The following is a 26,564-nucleotide window of genomic DNA, read 5'->3' on the forward strand; positions in this document are numbered from 1 at the left end:
CCAGCGCATACGGTGTTCAAGGAGGGCCCAAAAGTTCAAAAAAAAAAACTCCTATATCTTTAAGGCAAGAAAAACCCAAAAATAAATAATTTTTCTGAAAAATAGATTTCGGTTGTGTAGTATTTCATCTGTAATAGAGGATTGACTCAATTTCTAGCCGAAAACCTTTGGAATATGTGACGAAATTCGGTCTACAAATAAATGTGTCAAGTTATATCGAAATCTGTTGAGATTTTTTACATATTCACAGTGGTGTAGGGTATCATATAGTCGGCCCAGCCCGACTATGATCCTTTCCTTAGAGGTAGTTTACACTAGCTATCAATGTCATATGAAACGAAATAAAACAAGTAAAAAAGCATTAAGTTCGGCCTGGCCGAACTTTTCATACCCTCCACCATAAAATATTCTGAACTAAAATGGAATAATTACTTTTCATTCCTGTCCCCAACTTTAAGTGGGTACGTTAAAATGTCAGATAATGTTTATGTACATTTATGCTTCATTCGGGAGGCCCTTTTTTATCGTGCCTATATCTAACTATGTATGTTGACAATTTTTGGTGGGCTCGAAATTGGGAGGTACTGTTATATAGGGGTTATAATAAAACATGGGCCTATGTTGACAGTTTTTGATGGGAGCCTTAAATGTCAAATAACTCCTAATTCGGTTAAAAAATTTAGCTAGAATCTTCAAAATATCGAAAATCGGTACATAACGTGGGAACTTCAAATGTCATTAACAGCTAGTTCGGAGGTATCTGGGCTATACGAAAATATGAACTTAAATGAACCGTTATATGGGGGCTATACCAAACCTTGGACCTATGTCCACAAGTTTTGTCATATAAGTTTATTGACGTTTAAGAACTTTAAATGTCAAATTATAGCTAAATCGCTCTGAAAATGTAGCTAAAACTGCCAAAATACCGTAAATCGGGGGGTACCGTTATATGGGGGCTATACCGAAACGTGGACCTATGTCAACAACTTTTGTTATATAAGTTTATTGACATTTAAGAATCCTAAATGTCAAATTATAGCTACATCGGACTGAAAATGTAGCTAAAACCGTCAAAATACCGCAAATCGGAGGATACCGTTATATGGGGGCTATACCAAAACGTGGACCTATGTCCACAACTTTTGTTATATAAGTTTATTGACACTTAAGAACCCTAAATGTCAAATTATAGCTAAATCGGTCTGAAAATGTAGCTAAAAACGTCAGAATACCGCAAATCGGGGGGTACCGTTATATGGGGGCTATACCAAAACGTGGACCTATGTCCACAAGTTTTGTTATATAAATTTATTGACACTTAAGAACCCTAAATGTTAAATTATACCTACATCGGTCTGAAAATGTAGCTAAAAACGTCAAAATACCGTAAATTGGGGGGTACCGTTATATGGGGGCTATACCAAAACGTGGACCTATGTCCACAACTTTTCTTATATAAGTTTATTGATACATAAGAACCCTAAATGTCAAGTTATAGCTAAATCGGTCTGAAAATGTAGCTAAAAACGCCAAAATACCGCAAATCGGGGGGTACCGTTATATGGGGGCTATACCAAAACGTGGACCTATGTCCACAAGTTTTGTTACATATGTTTATTGACACTTAAGAACCCTAAATGTCAAGTTATAGTCAAATCGGTCTGAAAATGTAGCTGAAAACGTCAAAATACCGTAAATCGGGGGGTACCGTTATATGGGGGCTATACCAAAACGTGGACCGATATATCCCATCTTCGAACTTGATCTTCCGACGGCTAAAAAAATGGTATTCCCCAATTTTCAGCGAAATCGGTCAACAAATGCGACCTGTACGTTGCGAACGGACGGACGGACGGACGGACGGACATGCATAAATCGACTCAGAAAGTGATTCTATGTATATCCCTAGAAGGAACTATGGGTCTATCTCGCTTCCTTTTGTATGTTACATACAAATGCACTAACACATAATACCCCTTACCACATAGTGGTGTAGGGTATAAACATTCCTATCCACGAAGGCAATGTGGAGACGTAATTTCACTGCATTTTTGCTGGTGTGGGCGTAAAAAGTAAATGGCGTAAGGAAGTTTCCCAATATTGCATACATTAGCGACTGTATAACGATGGAAAATGTCAGCACATATGACATTGATAGATAGTGTAAACTACCTCTTACTGTTTTACTTGTTAAATGTAGTAACAACTTTGTATATCCAGCTCTAGAACACTGCCGACCAAGAAGAGGGCACACAAAATTCTCAATATTGGCAACTTTTGACAGTGTGTTAGTAAGGTTGTAAGCACGCATGCTTCAAAACATTTGCTCTCTTTTGTGTGCTCTTTCGTTGCGTTCGGGCCGTGTGAGTGTGAATTACCGAAAAACTTCGTAACTTCAACAATACCAAAGAACGGCATTGCTCTAGAAGAAGTTACACCAATTGACACTACGGGAGGTTCGTAACCCTACTTGAAATGAAAGAGTAACCACTGATAACAGTAACCTAAGACAAGAATTGATATCAAGTAGGATAACTAATTTTAACTACCTCCCCACGAGTAGCGGTGTATATTTTCGAAAACAGAACACTCATTCCCATATTAAACAGGAAATCAAAAATATTCGTAATGTTCTGGCAATTATTTAATAAAATCATAAATATATCGGCGCGAATACTTTTCAATCCACTCATCTGTTTTGCAGAAATCAGTAATCAATAAATTCGATACATCGATATTTAGATGTTTGAAATATTTACCCAGTGATTGATGGGAATAGAATGATAGCTTCCAAAAATATAAAATAATGCAAAAATGTTGTTCTTTTTTATTGCAGAACAAAAATTCGATATCATTTAATTTATTCAATTTGCTACAACGTTGCAAATTGCTGTTGCAGGAAAGCTGCCAGCACTTCAATGCCTAAAAATGCAGATGCCACAAATTCCACATAAACCATTCACAATTTTAAGACTGATAATTACATGGAGTAAGTAAACAAAAGAGAAAACAGAATTTAAATACACGGAAATATAACTCATTTCTTTTAATTTTAGTGTTCCTATTCCAACCAGTGACGGGTCAAAGTTTTGAATTGGATGATATATTCATGTTGTCTACCGCCGAGGGTTCAAACTCTTCCTGTCCCTTGGGATATTTTCAATGTAACGCCACATTTCAATGTGTGTCACAGCGTTTGAATTGTGATGGAAGTGTCGATTGTGATGATGGATCGGATGAGTGGAATTGTGTCAATGACATTGATGATATGTTTTGGAATCATTTATTTCGTAAGCAGCCATATGGACTTAATGATGATCAAGAGTTTGGAATGTGTGGTAAGTATTTTTACTACAATAAACTACACTAAAATATAGATAGAGTATTGTAGTTTATTAATTATATTAATATAATTATCTCGAGATTGGAACAATACAAACTAGTAATACCCCCTCCACTGTTATTTCCTAATGCATACCAAAGAAAACTACCTTTAATTCTATGAATATTTTATTAAGCTAATGCTTTGATGTATTATATCAAATTATTTGTTGCCTAAGGCTTTCAATTAACTTTCTGTTTATGTTTTGTAACTCATTCACCATTTCTTTTCTCCATTTTGGCTTCAATTTGCCCTGTTTATACAATTATTATAGGTTTAGATTGGAATTCACAGAATTCAAGCTGCTTATGTCGGGGCTATGATATTCTATGCCGTTTTCAAGACTTGACTGAGATACCATTACAACTACCAACAAATGGAATTACTATGTTGTAAGTACACAATTGCCTGAGGCATTAAAATCGGATGCGACAGTTCGTTATTGTATTAATTGTTACTAAATCCGTTTATTATTAAATTTAAATTATTGCATGTTTTTGTGAGATAAAGTTTCAATTAACTGTTTGTTTGAAAAACAAAAGTCAACACCCTAAGGCCATGTTTATATTATAGCCTTTTGCAGGGTTAACCTTCTTGATGAGGATTTATTTGACGTATATGCAAAGGAATTGACATTTGAAACCTAGTTGGTTTGTTAAATCCGTTTATATATAAACATACTATAAAGGAAGTCTGAAAATATGTAAAAAAATTACGGAAATTTTCAATATTTTTTTGAATAATCGCAATCGTAGGATTCAATGTAAATATTAAAAAAGCTCCCGCACAAACCACTTTCAATTGAATGATGTATGGAATAAAGTTATATATGATACTAGCATGTGCCCCCTACATAGTTAGCGGAAGTGACACAATTATAAAGAAAATCTCAACATTAAAACTATTTTTTTTAATAGAAATTATTTTTGTTATTTTTGACCGATTTCTGAATTTATTACCCTAATTTTGTCTTCAACAGCATCTCATATGTTCAACAAACCAAACATTGTTGAAAGAATTTTTGTTTTAATTTGAAATTGAAAATCAAAATTTTTACTAATTCATCGTTTGTAATCATTTTTTGTCTAACTGGATTTTTAGGAAAGAAACTCTTTTGTGCGACACCTGTTATGTGAAAACAAAATTATTAAAGATACGTAAATCAGAATGAAGTTTATACCATTATCACCAACTGCGACATCTGTTGCAATGGAAAATAACAACCTTCATTGTCTTTCCAATATATATATATATATTGGTTTACGATAAAATAAATGCGCCTAGAAGTAAACTACAAAATTTGAAATTGTTTGTGATATTTTACGGTATTAAAAAATTATAGCATTTAATTTGACAAATGTGTTGCCAACTAAGTACATAAGTACGAGTAAGTAATAACAGTGAGTAATAAGGATTTTTGTTATTGTTATTTTTTGTGGTTCCAGGACGAATTTTGCAAAACCCGGCCTTATCTCGCACATTTGCACCAACAGCGACCTACTGGTAAAATTTCAAGCTCCTAGCTTTAGCCGTTTTAGCTGGGCGTTGATGATGAGTCAGTCAGTCACTTATCACCAAACTCAAATATACAGTGCCCGAAATAAACATAGGTTCACATGTAAATTTGTAATTTTTTCATAATTCAAATGACTTTTATATGATTTTATAATTTTGTATTTTGGAGTTGGGCATTCCCCATGATGTCAATATATCAGTTATTTGGTTTTGCGACAAAATAAAAATTTAAAAAATTTTTTCCTTATTTTATGTGCGAAATAATGACAGCTCGAATCGACCTAGGAAGAATACAAAAATTGCCAAGGAAAACAGCAATCGAGCCTGAAGAAGAACAGACCTAGGTTTAGGTAAAAATGCTTATGAAAAATGGATGGGAAATTGTTTGAGAAATAGAAAAAATCCATCCTAGCCATTTTTCATGAGAGTTCACAGAATTTTTAGTCGAAATCTGGCGGTGTTCTTTTTTGGGCTCGGTTGCAGTTTTACTCGGCAATTTTTGTATTCTTCCTTAGTCGATTCGAGCTTACTAACGTTTGTTTACATCGCATTTTCGATACCTGAAGATCAAGTTGACTGTTGTTTTGAGATGCAAAATTATTTTAACTGCAATAAATGGGAAAAATAAGCGATTCTTGCCGTCAAAGTGGCGTTGAAGAACCCTCCAGACTTTTCTGACGTTGAAATTTGCGCCCAATTTATGAAACTTTTAAAAAAACTGGATTTAGTTTTTTGATTGATACTCTTTTCATGCAATCTGAAATGATCCTTGCCTCTGACAACAACAGATTCACCTCCTCTCCCACGGTAAAAATTTGTGCCTTAAAAACTGTTTTAAAGTGTGAACAAATCTGCATTTTGAAAATAATTCGCGGACAACATCTAAACTAAATTACTCGTTGAACATCGGCGATCTAAAAAAACAACGATTTGTAAAAAGTTTTCCTCAAATTTATACCTGTAAATCCCCAATAATTGCCCTGAACCTATCATTATTTCGCACCAAAAATAATGGAATGGAATTTTTATTTTGTCGCAAAATCAAATAATTGATATATTGATATCATGGGGGTGTCCAACTCCATAATAAAAAATTATAAAATTCCATAAAAGTCATCGGAATTATGAAAAAAATATAAATTTACATGTGAACCTATGTTTATTTCGGGCATTGTGTAATAGATAAAATGATATATACATAAGTAATGATATGGCGATAAAAGAGAAACAAAAGCTTATGTCATTTTGGATATGTCGTCTGGCTTTAAAGCTTGTTTTTGATTACACTATGCAACACTGAAAATGCAAACAACTTCTAGTATGGATTTTTTGAAAGTACATATTTAGACTACAAAACCCCTATTAGGGTTTTGTCCTGTCAGATCCAGTTCGGATTTTATGGCATCATCTAAACCGGGCTAAATCAACACTTTTTTGCATTTATCAGGCCTTTATCTCAGAAACGAATAGGAATTTCGCCTTGCTGTCTTTTGCAATATTGTAGCCCTAAACTAGTAGAACTTAACTTTTGAAAAAACCACATAAGAAAAACTCCATTTAGGGCATCAAAATCTATAAAATATAGAAAATTTTACATAATTGCTGAAATTCTGGTCAGTATCAGCTAAACTATTGGCAGTCGAACCATGTAACCTTTTGCAAAAATCTTAGAAATAAAGTTCTCAACAATTCTTTAGAACATTTTGAAACTTTAAAATGCTTACTTCATGTTGTTTCAGCGGTATTTTGCATCATATATTTTACAACACGTATTTCACACACAGTTCACACCAACAGTTTATTCTCGCATTTCGGATTTCGCTGCATTATTTACATTTTTATTAAATCGTCGTTGAAAAATGTACTGAAAACAACAACATAGAGGCATTTTACAATAATGACATTCCAGCGAATATTTTTCCAAAAGAAAATATTCAGAAAAAATTAAAGGTTTTTTAGATACGGTGCGAAATGTATAAAAAATGTATTTTGAAATTTGAGGCAATAAATGTGATTTTTCGAGTTCATTATTACTCCAAATATTTTATTCTTGTCCTTATCTACAAATTTCCTTCAGAGGTCAGAAGAAGATTCGCATTTGTTTCAGAGATATATCCCCGAATTTCTTTAAAAACTCAATATTTAACCATGTTTAGATGGGGCCATAAGCGCTGATAAGGTGTATGCATCAGCTAGTTAGCACCATCAGCAGGAAGAACGCGTACCCGACGATTGGAACCTGAGCATCCTATGTCCCGTCCACAAGAAAGGAGATAAGACAATATGCTCAAACTATAGGGGCATAAGTCTTCTCCCTATTGCCTATAAGATAGTGTCAGGGATATTGTGCGAACGACTAAAGCCAATGGTCAACGAAATAATTGGACCATACCAATGTGGCTTTAGACCTGGCAAGTCCACCATTGACCAGATATTTACCCTGCGGCAAATCCTAGAGAAGACCCAAGAGATGCAGATCGACATATTTCACCTTTTTGTCGATTATAAAGCAGCATTCGACAGTCCCCTCCGATCAAAGGTATTCCACGCAATGTCTGAATTTGGTATCCCCGCAAAGCTCATCCGGCTTTGTAAAATGACTTTAACTGATACTAGGTCCTCAGTTAAAATTGGAAAGAACCTCTCCGAAGAATTTTGTACCAAAAGAGGTTTCAGGCAAGGAAACAGCCTTTCGTGTGACCTATTCAACATTTTGCTGGAAAAGGCAATACGAGATGCAAATGTCAAAAGAAATGGCACAATCTACACCAATAGCCACATGTTACTTGCCTATGCTGATGACATAGACATCATGGGACGATCAGTAAAGGAAGTAACTGATACCTTTAGGAAGGTCGAAGCAGAATCTGCGAAAGTGGGTCTGGCGGTAAACGGCGAAAAGACCAAATTGATGGTGTCGACGCGCAAAGCGTCCATAGAGCTCGGACCAACTGTGAAAGTTGGTACCTACAATTTTGAGGTAGTTAAAGACTTCGTCTACCTCGGAACTGCCATAAACACAACAAACAACATCAGTTGTGAAATAAGAAGAAGAATTGTATTGGCCAACAGATGCTACTATGGTCTAAGTAAGCAATTTAAAAACAAAACCACATCTCGTCAAAAAAAATAACACTATGCAAAACGCTGATACTACCCGTGCTAATGTATGGCTCCGAAGCATGGGTACTTGCGCAAGCAGATAAGACAGTGCTTGGTGTGTTTGAGAGGAAAATTCTTCGAAAGATCTACGGGCCGATTTGCGTTGACGGTGAATATCGACGTCGTATGAACCACGAGCTATATAAGCTATACAAAGAAATGAATATAGTTAAACGTATCGAGATGCAACGATTGCGTTGGCTAGGCCATATCATGAGAATGAGCGATGATGAACCCGCTAAAAAGGCGTATGAATACATGCCACATGGCGGTGCACGCAGAATCGGCAGGCCTAAGCTTCGATGGAGCAAACAAGTGGATGAAGAAATGGAGAGGCGCGGTATTCCAAAAAGTCAAGCGAAAAACAGAGAGGAATGGAGATCTTTTCTTAGTTCGGTCTATGGAACAAATGTTCTGTAATGGGCCAACTAAGTAAGTAAGTAAGTAGATGGGGCCATAAAATCCGAGCTGGATCTGACACAACAAAACCGAACTAGGGTTTCTTGTCGTTTGAGTCTGTACTTTCAAAAATTCCTCAGTTCGAATTGTTTGCACAACATCATCTTAAAAATATTGCACAGTGTTATACATGTATGTGCTTAAAGGGATTCGAGGTTGTAAAAAAGTCATAACCCTAGGTCTATCTTAAAAACTTGTAATATACATATGTAGCTGTTAAGTTTTGCTGGGTACCAGGCCACTGTAAAGTGCGGGGATAGTTGGTGCACTGGCAAGACGAGGCCCACAGTCCTCGGACCTTCGCGTGGGCAACTGTGTCAAGCCACTTCTTTGCTTCTTTCTCAGAAAACTTTCGAAATAAATCTGGTCGGTAATCTCAAGGTGTATAACTGCTTTCCTTCTCTCGCTACGCAAATCAGAAATTGGTGCAGGTGTCATTACTGGCCATTGTAGCATTATATCTATGACAAGTAAGTGGGAGAAACATTGAGTACTGAAGGCTGAGGATGTGGAAGAGACTGAAACAATCGAACACCTCCTCTGTATGTACCCTAGATTGGCAATCAATAGACACAGGCTGCTAGGAGTGAATGATATAGTATCTCTTAGGGCCATTATTATATTTGTTCTTTTATTATCTGATGAATTTGAAAACGCAAAATAAACGAATTTGGAGGCATTAAAAATATAATTTTTACATTGAAAGATAATACCAAGAAGCTCCCCCTTGGAATTCAATCATCACTTTTAACTTTAAGTTAATCGGAACGCTATAAATCTGTTCGGTAAATCCAAACTATAACAAAAGAAGACTTGTATTAATGGAGGTTATTCTTCTTCCATTGATCCTGCAGTACTTTTAATATAATGTAGAAGCCTTAAGTGGCTATGTGGTGGGTCATCTTAGAACAGCGTCGCCCATAATATTTCCATCAATACTACAGCATATGTGTATGCATGGGTGAAAAAAACAACAACCACATGATATTCATCGTTTGTTTATTTACACGTACACTGTACGTGAGAGAGAGAAGCAAATGCAAAAACAACTCAGTGGGCGCCCTCACTATCAGTGTTGCCGTTTTGGGCATTTCGGCCCAAATTTGGGCTAATAATTATAAACAATTGGCCTGTTCCTTTACTTTTGAAAATAGTAAAACCGGCAAAAGTTGTAAAACTTGTAAACTGATACCATATGGATTGTATGGTGTCTGAAGTAAAGGAACGTTTTTCGAGTAAAAAGTGGTAAAACTTGAAGATTCTTGCACGTAAAGGAACAAAGCTAATATTTTATAAAATGTCAAATATTAGTCTTTGGGCTATTATTACGTTCTTACTTTTACTATTGGATGGATTTGAAAATGTAAAATAAAGCAATTTGGTGGCTGTATGGTCTCTGACCATACTTATGAGCAGCACTGTAAAGTTATTTTCTTCAAAATTGATTAGCGGTCCGCACTATGTAAATTTTTACATATATACACATATACAAACAAACTGCGGCCGCTAACTATCAACCTATTGCTCTCCTTCCAATGAATCCTGGAATTTGTCAACATTAAAAGCCGTACAAAGAGCAGCGATGATCCAGTCCGTCAGTGATCATTAAAGCGAGCGATTCCTCCCACCAGTGAAAGTTACACACAACACAAGATTATAAGTTTAAACATCAAAACGATAAACACATTGTTAAACAATAAGAACAAAAAGATAAAAAACACAAAGCTACATTTTGTTATATTAACAACACAAAGTTAAACATTGAACACAAATTGTTATTAAAATAAAACACAAAGTTACACAAACAAAGAGTACAAATTGAATTAAATAAAAGCCAAATTAAATTTGCTACTTAAACTAAAATATTGCACTAATAAACTTATCCTAGAAATTGCACATTCCCTTTGCATTAAAAATTGCCTAAACTTACTTACTTAAATTACTTAAACTTAAACTTAGCTCTAGTTAAAACTTGCTGGCTAGATAAAAATTAAAAACTTAAATTTTGCTAACTAAAAACTACATTGAATTAAAACCTAAACATATTGTACATACATACACACACACACCACATCTTGAATTACAAATAAAACTACATCTTGAAAAGTGTTAAACACACAAATAAACTTATCTTATTATTTCTAACGAAAAAGGAAAAAAAGGTTTGTAAATAAACATTTGGTCCAGATCGAGCCGAATAGTGTTTTTATAAATAATTTAAAAATTTCAAAGTGAATTGTGAAAAGAAAAAATACAAAAAAACAATCATCAAATAATTCAAATTCATTAAAAAAGTGAACTTGAACGTGTAGTTCATTTCTGTGAACATCTAGAAATTGAACAGTTAAAAGAAAATAAACAAAACATACGACACCAAACAGAAAGCCAGTGACAATTAGAAATAATTTTGTGTACAAATTAACAAAATAACAAACAAAAAGTGATACAAAAACAACAAAAACACATTTTAGAAGAAAAAATACAAAAAATAAAACATTCCAATAAGAGTACAAAAGCCGGTTAAAACTACAACAAAAGCAATACGAACAGTGATTTGTGGAATAAAGTTTGGAAGCATCCAACAACAACAAACAGTGAGAGACAATAAACGAAAAAATTAGAAAAAATAATTACAGTGGGTCTCAGTGACTTTTAAAACAAAATTAATTAAATATTTTTAATTAAATATTAATTGTACATAAACAAACAACGAATTACAACAACAAACAACTCTACAATATATACAGTGGGTCATGAATTAAATAAACAGTGAAACACAGTAACAAAAGTGACATAATTTTAGTGCACAAATACAACAAATACATTAGTCAACAAGTGCAACGTAAATTGTGAGACATTACAGTGGAACATTGTTAAACACTACAAATAAACAATAAAAACAGAACTTTTGGTTTTTCTCAACAAAATACTCAACAAATTATAATCGGTTCGGGCAAAATAACAATTACAAAACAACAACAACGACACAAGGCGACAAACAGAAGAAGAAGCAGTGTACACTACACCAGGTGAAAAACACACACAGACACACTCCCAGCTATACACAGAGAGTCACAGTGAGTACGAATGAGTTTTTTTGTATTTTGAAGCGTGGAATCGAGAAAGGATTACAGGGTGCGGCGAAATTTGACACCGACACTGTACCTTTATATGATAAAAGCGCTATTTTTACACACAATTTGGCACCCTTTGACACATTGACCCGAATTCAACAGATTTCTGGGATCAAGGACTGATGTTGACCCTTTTTTTGCTTGTGGGAATACACAAATACGTCCACACTTTTACACATACATAAACGACTCTCGATTTCTCTCCTTGAATATTTGGAAGATTTGGAAATTTCTTCCAAGAATTGGGAAATTACTAGTGTGTTTTTAAAGCAACATAATTTTACTGGAAAAATTGGAACATTTGGAAAGAAATACAGTTAGGCAAGAAATGTATTGCAAAAACCAAAATTGTAGAAAATTTCATATTAATTGTTCGTTTATGGCAACAAATTATGTAAAAACTATACGGTTTTTTGTGCAAATCTCTTGCTATAGGTCCTTACAACAATATTCCGTCAAAATATGCAAAGGTTATTTGTGATTTATAACAAATACGGTCAAAAATAAGAATTAACTACTATTTGGGGGTGACAATAAAAGTATTGCAAAAATTACCAAATCGATGGTTTCTTCGAGAATTACCAAAGGTGTGTTCCTCAATGAGTTGTCTATCCACTTTGGACATTCATTGGAGCATTAATGAGCTTAGTTAAACCAAAAATTAAGGCTCGGTATGTTCCACTCTAAGGATACTGGTTCCCCAATTTTTAGTAAATCTTGATCCTTCGTTGGAGGATGTTTTTGGAGTTTTTTGTTAAATTGGACCCAAACATTTTATGAGGGTTGATATCAGGATGTTGGCCCGATGTATTTAAGAGTTTTGTGTTGTTATATTACATCGGCAATTTACACAAATAAGATTAACATGTCATTATCTGGTCTTTGGAATGGTAGTAGTTGACTTTGTTTGAGCTTTCGGGATCGATTTTTCTGACTTTCAGACTAATGCTTATAAAAATTTCTCAATGATGTCAGTGGGGATGTCTTCCCAATCATTATTATATCCATGAACCCAATTTCGCATACTATTTTCCATGGTAAAGAATATAGTACCCAAATATTCGGTAATCCAGCTTCTCCAGTAGCGGTTTAATTTCCATATTTGGTGGGTTTTATTGGATTTGGCGCAATTTTTTGGATTTATTATGATAGCAGAGGATAATATATATCCACTTAGTACAAATTAAATCATATCAATACCATTTAGAGACGAAATAGTGCTCTGTCGTAGGTCGTTTCAAAATACTACACTGGTGTCTATTTTTTCCATATACTTTCCAAAGGTATTTCGATGTTCTCAAAGCCAAAATCGGACTGTTTTGCATTGTTCCATTATCCTACAAATCATATTGAGTCAAAAATTCATTCTTGGCATACTTGCCTTTGGCCGATTCGTCATTTTTTATTGTAAATATGGTCCCATGCGTTTTTTACCTGTCTGAAGACCCTCCATGACCGCATTTTTATCACTGAACTTTATTACATTTAATACTGTTAGTCTATTATTAGCCGCAAAAGTCATAAAAATGCATAATGACCGCAAAAATTTGCAAAAATATTATAGTTTTATAGTACTGATTTTCCCGTTGCAATACTTTTATTGTCACCCCCAAGTAGTAGTTAATTCTTATTGTTGACCGTATTTGTTATAAATCGCAAATAACCTTTGCATATTTTGATAGAATATTGTTGTAAGGACCTATAGCAAGAGATTTGCACAAAAAACCGTATAGTTTTTATATAATTTGTTGCCATAAACGAACAATTAATATGAAATTTTCCACAATTTTGGTTTTTGCAATACATTTCTTGCCTAACTGTATACTCTCTTGTCATTCTCTTTGTCTGTCCGTTTACAGTGGGACCTTTGTAAAATTGACCCATAATTTAAATTTTTGTTTACATAAAACATTTTTGAAAACATTTTGAGAAAAAATACTTACATATTCTCATATACACGATATAAATCAATTCTCTTTGAAATTATTGATTTTTTTGGAAATTGCTGCTTGTTATTTGGAATCCTGCTCTCATTTTTTGGGAATATTCTCGTCGTATACGAAAAAAGCGTTTATTTTTGCAATTTTGGCGCATATTTGTGGCGTCATAATTGCGACACAACAATTTACATGAACTTAGCAGACATTTTGGAGAATATTTTACATAACAACTACAATACATACATACATAGCGTTTATATGCAAACTTTGGCGCAACTTTTTGGCGTCATAGTTTAACAACTATAACCTTGCAATTTTTACATATATTTATGTGGGAATTTTTTGGAAAAAACTCGCCGCTTATCAAAGACACATACATAACCTTACAAAAATATTTTACATAGAGACACAGACACATTTGAACATTGTTAAACATTGGTAAATAATCGCCATATTAGCATCCCAATACATCAATTTTGGGAATATTTGGAAAAATTTCGGGTTTTTTTTGAAAATTTTTGGAACAATTTTGCGCAAATAAAACACGAATCAAGGAAATAGACGCGTTTGGTGGACAAGCGCTGAAATACTTTGAGGTTAACTAACCTTAAAAATATACTTAAACATTTTTCTATACATGTCTTTGAAAACACTTAACCCAAATTTACACAACTTTATGAAAATTTCTGAACTTATACAAAATCTTTGAAAATTTTTGAACACTTTTTGAATTCTTGCTGATGGAAATTTTTGTTCTTGATACAAAATATTTTCATCTTTTTTGAATTCTTTTGCTGAAACATTTTACTGTGATTTTTTACAACATTTTGCTAAAATATTTTTCTTTGAAAACTAAAATTTATTTCATACCTTGCTGAAACATTTGACCCAAATCATCCTCTGTTGGAAATAATTGGAGTTTTTTAAATTTTTTTGCTGAAATTTTTCTACCGACTCAAAAATTTGGTCGCGATTGCAACATTTTGCTGGGATTCTTAACATTTTCTGATTTGATTATTTTTTGGTTTCGACACTACATCATACTGTTTTTAAAGCTTTAACAAATTATAAAATCCTCCTAACAAAGGAATTAAGTGATTTTATTGCACTTTGGTACACGACTCTTTGAAAATTATAATTTCTTCTGTGCAACCCAACACACCTTTTCTAGTCGAGTATTTTTTGGATTGGAATTTTTCTTTTTATGATTCTTTTTGCTATCGTTTCTTGAATTTGCATAATATCTTTTGTGAAAAAGCATTTTTATAAGATTTCTTACTCAACTAAATAATTATCAGCGGTTTTATTATCCAACTTTTTGACTCATTTCCCGGCTTTTCGTTTGGAAATATTTGTTATCAAATACTTTAATTTGCTGTCGACTCCTCGTCTCTCCACAAAATTAGATCCTTTTGTCGTCAAGTCAATTTATTTGGGAAGTAACGACAAAGATTTTGCAAAGACAAAATTCTTGATTTGTTTTAAACACCCAAGAAAAATAATACTTTGTCCTCGTAAAGGGCAACTTTGTCAAACCTTTGTAAAACAAAAATTTGTTCTAAAGTCTGACCCTCGTTACAATAAGGATGGATAAAGCTAAGTGCTCAAAATTTGCAAACTGCGTTAATGACTTGCAGGATTACGTTTCAATTTTAAGCATTGCTAACACTGATGACGACATACATACCCTGGAGGCATCACGAGTGGAACTTAACTCTTTTTACGACCAAGTAAAGAAAGCTTATATGGAATGCCGCGATTATGAGCCAGAAGAGGGACAAAAACCAATCGATAAAAACCAGCTGAGGAAACATTACTTAGAGGCTATTGATATTTATAAAAAGGCGATTGCTGCTGTAAATGGACAAATTCAGACGCTCAAACAGAAGGAATCAGAGGAGAAAATAAAACGAGAGACCCTGTTGGCACAGAAGCAAATCGATTCAACACCAATTTCAAGATTACCAGCATGTGACACAGACGTTTTCAAGGGAGGCTATAATGCTTGGCCGAGTTTCCGTGACTTATTTACCGCAATCTACATAAAAGGCTCCAAATTGAGTAATGTCGAGAAATATTTTCATTTGACTCAGAAGACTGCTGGCGAAGCAAGAGAATTAATAAGCCATGTTCCTCTTACAAATGATGGTTTTGAGCTAGCTTGGAAGATTTTAACCGACAGATATGAAAATAAGAGGATGCAGGTGAACGAGCAACTGAAAATTTTATTCAATTTACCAAATGTTACTTCCGACTCAAGTCACAGCATTCAAAAATTACAGCGAACGGTGAATAGCTGCATTCAAACTTTGGAGACTCTGAAGGTTGAAGTTTCAGGATGGGACCCAATATTAACATATATTTGTTCCAGCAAACTTCCAAGAACATTTTTAGAAGAATTCGAAAATACTCTTGAAGATTGTAAGACACTGCCAACGTGGAACGGTTTCAATAATTTTTTGACCCACAAATTCAAAACTTTGGAATCGGTCGGAAACATAAGGCCCAGTTTTTCGAAACAAAATCAACAAACTCCATACAGACAAGATAATTCGAAGAAAATTAAGTTCACAAGCAGCTTTCAAACTAATATAAACCAAAAGGTTCAGAGTTCAACGGGTAAATTAAATGCAAATGCTCCTCAGCAACCCAAGACACAATATCAAAATTCGTGTCAAATTTGCAAAGCCAATCATTTTATACGAGATTGCCCACAGTTTCTGGCTAAAAACGTGAATGACCGGATTCATGTTGTGAAAATCTCACATCTTTGCTATAATTGCTTATCTGCTAATCACGGCGTGAAAGAATGCAAAAGCCGCTTTGGATGCAGAACTTGTAATTTGACACACCATACTTTGTTACACAAGGGAAAGGAGACCCTGTCTGCAATACAAACTACAGTTCAAGAGGAAGCACGACCTAGTACCAGTGCTGCAGCTCTTACGACACTTATACAGTCCACAACAAACCAAGAACCAGAAAATATTACAACTTTGACTCTCCAGGATGGTGGAAATAGAGATCAACATCCCGGAGACACTTTACTTTTCACAGCCATAGTACAAATTGAGGCTAATGGTCATTATTACGATGCTCGTGCGATAATTGACTCAGGATCACAATCCACGTTCATTACTGAGAAGTTAAAAAATCGTTTAAGTTTGCCAACAAAACGAAATCTTGTTCATGTTACTGGAATAAACCAACTCATTTCGGAAACTTCTGCTAAAGCATGCGTTTTTAAACTACGATCTAAGCTTGACCCAAATTTTAAACTGGAAGTTTGGGCTCCTGTTTTGAAATCTTTGCCTTCAAATTTACCACCATATACTTTAGAAAAAACACAAATGCGCGATGCTAAGAACTTGGAATTAGCAGACCCGAAATTTTACGTCAGCCAACCAGTTGATCTCCTAATAGGGATGGACATAGGACCCCTTATATTTACAATTGGAACACCTATGAAGTCAGTTGGATCTCTTTTGGCCCAAAAAACAGTTTTTGGATGGATAATTGGCGGACCCTTGAAGGATGAATCTCAAAAGAAGAGACAAATATCACTTTGCAATACCATATCAATTGAGAAAATTTTAACACGTTTTTGGGAGGTGGAGGAGACCCCAAAACAAGTTTTGAGATCAGATGAAGATGCATTTTGTGAGCAAAACTTCTTGGATACTACTAAAAGAAATAAGGAAGGGCGTTACATAGTGACCCTTCCCTTTAAAAAATGCGAAGAACTTGGAGATTCAAGAAATATTGCTCTAGCTCAATTTTATCGGATGGAAAGAAAGCTCATGAAGACCCCAGAAATTAAGGAAACATATGATAGTACAATTCTTGAATACCTTGAGCTGGGACACATGAGAAAAATTTCTCCAAATGATATCTCCAAGACTCCAAACTACTATCTACCGCACCATGCAGTAATTAGACCCGAAAAGATTACTTCAAAATTGCGAGTTGTTTTCAATGCATCATGTCCCACTTCAAATAAACGAAATCTGAATGATATCCTGTATGCTGGTCCAGTTTTACAGCAAGACATCGTATTGCAAGTATTGAAGTGGAGATTTTTCCGATACGTTTATAATGCCGACGTTACCAAGATGTACCGGCAGATATTATTGGATCCTACTCAAACAAAATTTCAAAGAATATTATTCAGGAAATCTCCGTCTGACCCCATAGAGGATTACGAATTACAAACTGTTACCTTTGGCGTAAACTGCGCACCCTTCTTGGCGCTTAGAACACTTATACAATTAGCTGAAGATACAAAAGACACATACCCAGTTGCCTCAAAAGTTATTTTGGAAAATTTATACGTTGACGACGTACTAGCAGGAGGTCATTCAATAGAAGATACTATTAAATCTCGCAAAGAGTTAACGGCTGCTATGGAATCGGCTGGCTTTGAGCTGATGAAATGGACAGCTAACGACCCAAAAATAATAAAGGATCTGGCCAAAGAACAACTAAATCCAGTTAATTCACTCGATATTTCCGATGCTGCCTCCACAAAGACACTTGGAATAAAATGGAATATTTCTGGTGATTTTTTCTCATTCACACCACCCGCAATGGAAATTAAAACATCTTACACAAAAAGAGAAGTCCTATCGACAATTGCGAAACTGTTCGACCCATGTGGGTGGCTTGCTCCCATTGTAGTTGTCGCCAAATTAGTGATGCAGCAGATTTGGTTGGACAAGATTAACTGGGATGACATATTGAAGGCAATTACTCTTATGAACTGGCAGAACTTTGTTAAGAATAGCGGAGACATTGAGCATTTAAAGATTCCACGGTGGATAAATTACTCTCCAGGCAATGACGTGGAAATTCACGGATTCTGTGACGCGTCTGAGAGCGCATATGCAGCAGCATTATTCATCAGAACCCGAGACACAAATAATGAAATAAAAATATCTTTGCTAACTGCTAAAACAAGAGTTGCCCCAATTAAGAAGATATCGCTACCCAGACTCGAACTTTGTGGAGCTGTTCTCTTATCAAAATTGGCATCAACAATATTAAGCAATCTCCAAATTCCAAAGTTTAACGTTCACTTTTGGACAGACTCAACCATTGTCCTCGCATGGCTGAGAAAACCCCCTTGCCACTGGTCAACGTTTGTGGGAAACCGTGTATCTGAAATTTTAGAAAATGTTGGAATAGAAAATTGGGCCCACGTTGACTCTAAGGATAACCCAGCGGACATTGCTAGTCGTGGATGCTCACCCTGCGAGCTTAATAATTACCAACTCTGGTGGAATGGGCCAGATTGGTTAAAATTACCGAAAAATAGTTGGCCATCGAAAGAAATTTGCGAAGTTACACTGGAAGCGAAAACATCGAAAGTGCTGATGCTAAATATGGAAGAAATGACGGAAAAAGACCCCATGAGAAACATATCTTCGTTAACAAGAGTATACAGAGCATATGCGCAAGCACTCAGATTTTGGAAAAACACCCTTGTTTGTAGACAAAACCCTCTAACTTCTGAAGTTGAGCTTACTGCTGATGAAATTCAGGCCGGCAAACGTGCCAGTATAATTCGCACCCAACGGTTCTTTTTCCCAGAAGAGTTTCAAGCATTAGAGAAAAGATCCAGAATTCCTCCAAAGAGTCCTTTGCTATCTTTTAACCCATACTTAGATCCAAAGGGTATTATGCGAGCTCATGGTAGACTGGTTCAATCGCCAGCACTCACTTTCGAAGAACGACACCCAATCATTCTTCCGCACAATGCGAGATTTACTACTTTACTAGTCGAACACACTCACAAGGTGACTTTACACGGTGGGAACCAATTGATGTTGAGAGCTTTGAGATCCGGTTTTTGCATACCCAGACTCAAATCACTGATCAAAAAGACTATTCGGAATTGCCGAGTCTGCATTCTGTATAAGCGACGAACAGAGAATCAAATTATGGCTTCACTCCCACCTGAAAGAACTTTGCTATCTAGACCCTTTACTAACACTGGCGTAGATTTTGCGGGACCCTTCAGTATACGAAATTTTACGGGAAGAGCATTTCTTATTACAAAGGGATATGTCTGCCTTTTCGTATGCTTTGCTACGAAAGCCATACACCTCGGACCAACTAGTGACCTCTCGACTCAGTCATTCCTAGCGGCATTCTCCAGATTTATTAGTAGGCGTGGATGCCCATCTTGTGTATACTCCGACAACGGAACTAATTTTGTTGGAGCAGTCGATGTCCTAAAGAAAGACAGACTCTTGTTCATGAAAGAATTACAAAATAAGGCGATTGTACAAAATTCCCATCAAAATCTCGATTGGAAGTTTATTCCACCCGGCGCTCCACACATGGGCGGTTTGTGGGAGGCCGGCGTGAAGTCTTTCAAGACACATTTGAAGAAATGCATACCAAAAATGACTTTTACCTTCGAAGAATTTTCCACAATTTTGTCGAAAATCGAAGCTTGTCTTAATTCAAGACCCTTAAGTCCAGCTAGTGAGGATCCTAGCGATTTGTCGCCTCTGACCCCAGGTCATTTCTTAGTCGGTACGCCAATTTTAGCCCCACCTGAACCCGATGTTTCCGACCAAGATGTTAGCATTGTCAATAGGTGGAAGCGTTTGAAAATTATCTCCCAATATTTTTGTAATAGATGGAAAACTGAATACCTACATGAGCTCCATTGACGTACTAAATGGAAGTATCAAAAAGACAATCTTGAGGAGGGTGATTTAATTGTACTTAAGGATGAACGTTCAGCTCCAACTGATTGGAAGTTAGGACGAATTATAAAGACCCACAAGGGTATCGACCAAAACGTAAGGGTGGTAGACATAAAGACTGCTGGTGGTAACATCAGCCGACCCATAACGAAGGTGGTCAAGCTATTTTCCGACTAATTAGTCGGACCCCTTTTTTTAAAAAAAGAACATTGTACTGCTTCTCGTTTTTTTCCAGATTGCAGCATACCAATACGCAACCTGCCAGTCAACTAGAAGGATGATTTAAGCACTAAGTCTTGGGGGCGGAGAATGTATGGTCTCTGACCATACTTATGAGCAGCACTGTAAAGTTATTTTCTTCAAAATTGATTAGCGGTCCGCACTATGTAAATTTTTACATATATACACATATACAAACAAACTGCGGCCGCTAACTATCAACCTATTGCTCTCCTTCCAATGAATCCTGGAATTTGTCAACATTAAAAGCCGTACAAAGAGCAGCGATGATCCAGTCCGTCAGTGATCATTAAAGCGAGCGATTCCTCCCACCAGTGAAAGTTACACACAACACAAGATTATAAGTTTAAACATCAAAACGATAAACACATTGTTAAACAATAAGAACAAAAAGATAAAAAACACAAAGCTACATTTTGTTATATTAACAACACAAAGTTAAACATTGAACACAAATTGTTATTAAAATAAAACACAAAGTTACACAAACAAAGAGTACAAATTGAATTAAATAAAAGCCAAATTAAATTTGCTACTTAAACTAAAATATTGCACTAATAAACTTATCCTAGAAATTGCACATTCCCTTTGCATTAAAAATTGCCTAAACTTACTTACTTAAATTACTTAAACTTAAACTTACCTCTAGTTAAAACTTGCTGGCTAGATAAAAATTAAAAACTTAAATTTTGCTAACTAAAAACTACATTGAATTAAAACCTAAACATATTGTACATACATACACACACACACCACATCTTGAATTACAAATAAAACTACATCTTGAAAAGTGTTAAACACACAAATAAACTTATCTTATTATTTCTAACGAAAAAGGAAAAAAAGGTTTGTAAATAAACAGTGGCATTAAAAATATAATTTTCACATTAAAACTCAATGCCAAGAAGGTGCTCCTAGTAGTTTAAAGGTCACTTTTAACTTTAAGTTACCCGGGTTTTGAAATATATTTTTCATGGTGCTTAAGTATTTTGTAAATATTCATGGATTGTGTTCATAACTAAAAAAAAATTTCATAATAATTTGGTGGCAACGGAATCATGCCAAGCTAGGGGTTTTTTCTTCTATTTTTGGCATATATTTTTTTACAACTTAAGGATGAATTTCAAGCAGATAGTTCAGGTTTATCCTATTTATATCCGAGTGACAACTCAAATTGTCTTTTTTTATAAACAGTTTGGAATTTGCTAAGACTCGGTGAAACTGTACTTTCTTTCATCTCAAAGAGCACATCTTATAATACCTTTGGAATTTTTGTTGTTGAAAATAGTGCATATTCTTGAGGTAAATGGCTATCTGCGTTTTGCAGTGCCAACGATAGCTCGAAAACGGATGGGCCGATCATAGTATATTTTTGTAAGCGTTTTAGGACCCTAATAAAACAGAATTAAAAAAATATTTTTAAAAAAATTTTGAGCTGTCAAAGTCAAAATTTCGATTTTTACGAAAAAAATTGACTGCTTTTGTCAAAAAATTGGGCAAAATAATTTCTTAATCTGTGTCGCTTAAAGGCCATCGTTTTATGTATTTAATAAGCTCACATGAATAATATAATACGGTCATATGAAGATCGGTCAATTCGTTTTAGAGCTATCGTTGACACCGACTTCAAAAACGCCATTTCGAGAAACACGCACTTAAAGTTTATATGCTACATTCAAATCACAATAAATTGTTGGCTTTCAATCATTATATCTCAGACAATTTTTTGCAGCATACTACCTTAACTAGGCGTTTACACACTGACAGTATTGGCAAGACAATAGCAAAGTTACAAACCATTTTCACCAATACATTCATACTTTTCTCTATACATATTTAAAAATTTATAAATGTATTTGTGAAAAAGGTTTATATTTTTGCTATTGTCTTACCAATACTGGCATTTGTAAACGCAGGGTTACGTAAAAATAGACAATATTTTTTCGATTTTTAATAAAAGGTATCTACGAGAAATATATATTTTTCTTTTAATTTTTAATGTTGTGCCGTTTTATGTCGTTTTGGGCCGTTTTTAGGACAATTTTGGGCCGAAAAATTTTTTTCGAACGGCAACACTGCTCACTATACTTCTTTGCAAAGACAGCGCGACCCTGTCTTAGAATCAACAACTTCTTGCCTGCACCTCTGTTATATCAACGAGTTTTTGATTGGTTCAAACTTTGCACATCGTATTATTTCATCTAGTCATGTATCAGGTTGGAATATGGACTATATCGGTGCAGTCCTTCGGGTACAATTTTTTCGGAGGCAAGTCCATCTCCAAAAAGCCTAGCGGCACCTACTTAACCTTTTTAACGGTAGAGGAAATGTGATTGTATTTTTTTGATATTTGCAAAAATGAGAAAAAGTTATAACCCTAATGTATACGGAATGTCTTCGCCGAATACCGTACTCTGGCGAAACTTCTCCGAACTCCTTCTGACAAATTCTGACATATTTTTTAAATCTGCAGGATTTTGTAGAGAATTCATGACTTTTTGGCAATTAAGCCTTTTAAAATGTGCAATTCCCAATTCTCTTCACTTCTTTTTTTTCTCTAAAATGTATAACATATCAATAGAAAATAATTGTAAATTTCGAAATTAAGCAAAATAATAATTTTGAAATTATGAAAAATATTCATTGGGGTAATGTTTCCGTTTGCTTCACGGTCATAATTCCCAAGTATGTTTGGAAGAAATATTTTCGGATGTAAATCCATACTTTCTGAGATAATGGCCGAAAAGCTCAATGTGAGCATTATAACTTACAAATTGAGTAGCCGAATGGCCGAAACTTTGAACCTCCTCATATGTATATATGGAGAAAAAAAAAACGCCTCTCTAACATACGTCCCAAACATATTTTGCAGCAAACATATATTTGTTTGCAATCAGTCCCAAACATAACATATGTTTGGGTCCTGCAAACAAATATATGTTTGGGTACAAACAAATTATATGTTTGGATGTAAACAAATTAGATGTTTGGGTGCAAACAAATTTCATGTTTGGGTGCAAACAAATTTTTGTTTGGTGCAAACAAATACAAACCCAAAAGCCACAATAAAAACAAACACATGCACCAGTGGACGCTTTCTGAGAGCAAGGGAGCGTAAATGTCAGTATGAAACACATTGAAATTTATTCTTAATAGCTATCTCAAACATATACACACATATCGCTCATTTACTCAAAGAGTGGCATAACTCAAAAAATACATATTCTGAGTTAGCAATTTCTGTTTTTTCTACGACTTCAACTTCATCTTGTGTCAAATTTTCATACTGATATCTCTAAAACTCGACGAGTTACAACTCATTTACTACGAGTTTCGCATAAATCAACACAAACGTTTTTTCAGTTTATGAATCACTATAACACTTCAAATCATGCTTAATCTTGCATAGAAATTTAGCACTGGTATCTTGCTACATGTTTGCAAAATATGGTCCAAGTAGTTATTTTAGTTTTTGTGTAATAATCTTTCTAAGTGGAGAAGTCAAATTTCAACTGCTAACTTAAAACGCGTTTTTCTCGAAACTGTTTTTTTCGTGATGTGTCACTCTTTGAGTAAATGAGCGATATGTAAATGGTGGCGGTTTATTAAAAGGCATAGAAAAAAGGCAAAAGCAACAACAGACACATACTTACTTACTTGACTGGCCCTTAACAGAATATTTGTTCTATAGGCCGAACTAAGAAAAGATCTCAATTTCTCTCTGTTTATTGTTTCGCTTTCCGAATGAGCTTTGCGGGGTTACCAAATTCAGACATGGCCTGGAATACCTTTGAACGTAGTGGGCTGTCGAAGGCTGCTTTATAATCTACAAAAAGATGGTACGTGTCGATCTGCATCTCTTGAGTCTTTTCCAGGATTTGCCGCAGGTTAAATATCTGGTCAATGGTGCACTTGCCAGGTCTAAAGCCGCATTGGTATGGCCCAATTATCTCGTTGACCATAGGCTTTAGTCGTTCGCACAATATCCCTGACACGATCTTGTAGGCAATCAGGAGTAGTCTTATGCCCCTATAGTTAGAGTATACAGTCTTATCTCCTTTCTTGTGGGCGGGGCACAGGATACTCAGGTTCCAATATTCGGGTACTCGATCTTCCTGCCAGATGGTGCTAACTAGCTGATGAATACACCTTATCAACGTGTCGCTTCCGGTTTTGAACAGCTCGACTGGTTGTTGCCTTATTATTCTCCAGCCGGTTTATTGCTGTCTTTACTCAATACTTTGCCATTGCGCTGATATGTTATCGGGATGAGGAGTACTTTTATTAAGCAATTGGGCTAGTTGATTGGAATATGCTGTGGCTATATGTTGTGATTGCAGCTTACCGATGTCTAACTTTCGTGTTGTGTCCGTTCGTAATTTGTTTGCTACGTTTAACCGGGTGCGTACCTTTGCTGCAACAAGGTAGTGGTTCGAGTATATGTTTGCTCCTCGGAACGAACGCACATCCAACACGCTCGATGAATGTCTTCCATCTACCACAACGTGATCAATTTTATTTCTTGTTTTCTGATCTGGAGACAGCCAGGTGCCCTTATGAATGTCGAGATGTTTAAATGTGGTGCTGCTAACTACCATGTTTTTTGCCGCTGCGAAGTCTATCAGCCTCAAACCACTGTCAGATGTTTCATTGTGGAGACTGAATTTTACGACTGTTGGGCCAATGATATTCTCCTCTCCAATTTTGGCATTAAAATCGTACACATAGGTACATAAAAAATCAAAGAAATACATAACAGGAAAAATGAATGAATTTATAAAAAGTCGCACTTTTAAAAAGCAAAAATTATATAGAAAGCTTGTTGAACGCTTCTCCATAGTTGTGAAATAAAACACATTTTCCTCAACGTTGAAATCATCAGCGGGAAATCGGCATTTGGAATCAAATTAATGTAATACATAGGTACATCCATACTTCTAAGATACATATGTATTTATGTATGTTTGTATGTAGGTATATGAAAAATGTATTGATGTAATTACCAATATTAAATGCGATTTCTTCCTTGTCCACTAAAATATTTCCATTCAATTTTTTGATTCAATTATAAAATGTATTGGGCATTTAATTTACTAAAAAGTTTCATTTATTTAAGAAAAGACAAACACTGATTTATTCACTCACTTACCGGCTTTACTCAACCATTGTTTTCAGAAAACTGAAGAAAAAAGAACATCATAATTAATACCATTTTTCTTTTCCTCTGCGCTTGCTACGTTGGTTAACAACAACAAAGCACGAAAAACACGTGCTTTACCGCATATACACCACCAAAGCTTCAGCGTCTCCTATTACACCATACACACAGCTCTCTATTATAAAACAGAATTCCACAGCTGCGAGAGCCCTATTGTTACTCTCTTTGACAAAAATCCCCTGTCCACCCATAAAATATATGTTCTAACATAAAAAATATGTTGGTACCCAATCAAATAAAATTGATATATGTTCAAAATGTTGCAAACATATATTTGTTTAGACACCAAATAAATTATGTTTGGATCCAAACATATATTTGTTTGCAATCAGTCCCAAACAAATATTTGTTTGGATCCAAACATATTTCTAACATTTATTTTTCTGCGTGTATAGACATATGTACATAACGGATAAAAGCGAAAATCTAACATTTGTAAATCACGAAAATGACAGACCTCGCATGGACCTGTATTATTCGATTTTTATGAAATGTTGAAAATAGTCTTTGCTCTTATTTGAATTAAATTTTATTTCTTCCTTCCCCTGTTTTTTTTTTATCTGGACAGAGACCTAACGGGCAACAGCTTTACCAATATTAGTAGCACCTTTATGGAGAACTTACCAATGACTGAAATTTTGTAAGTACATAGTAATTGAATTTGAATTTTTTAAATAAATGTAACTGTATATTTTTTATTTGTATCTTGCAGAGTATTAAAGTTTTGTGGCATTTCCACATTGTCTGTTGAAGCATTCCAAAGACTGTCGTTCATTCCAATCAAAACTTTGTATG

The 26,564-nt window shown here is 35.0% G+C and overlaps 1 protein-coding gene across 1 annotated transcript in view; it reads left to right on the top strand.

Annotated features, from left to right (window-relative positions):
- Window positions 1-2,837: 2,837 nt before the first annotated feature.
- Lgr4 (Leucine-rich repeat-containing G protein-coupled receptor 4) overlaps window positions 2,838-26,564 on the top strand; it is a 41,302-nt gene continuing 17,575 nt past the window's right edge. Inside the window, exons 1-5 of the mRNA XM_073958937.1 lie at window positions 2,838-2,992; window positions 3,060-3,341; window positions 3,660-3,777; window positions 26,338-26,409; window positions 26,482-26,559. Of these exons, the coding sequence (XP_073815038.1) occupies window positions 2,932-2,992; window positions 3,060-3,341; window positions 3,660-3,777; window positions 26,338-26,409; window positions 26,482-26,559 (611 nt within the window). The 5' untranslated portion in view covers window positions 2,838-2,931. The remainder of the gene's footprint in view (window positions 2,993-3,059; window positions 3,342-3,659; window positions 3,778-26,337; window positions 26,410-26,481; window positions 26,560-26,564) is intronic.

The sequence above is a fragment of the Musca autumnalis genome, unplaced genomic scaffold, assembly GCF_047663935.1.
Source record: "Musca autumnalis isolate F117 unplaced genomic scaffold, ASM4766393v1 scaffold_1, whole genome shotgun sequence".
In the NCBI taxonomy this organism is placed as follows: Eukaryota; Metazoa; Arthropoda; class Insecta; order Diptera; family Muscidae; genus Musca; species Musca autumnalis.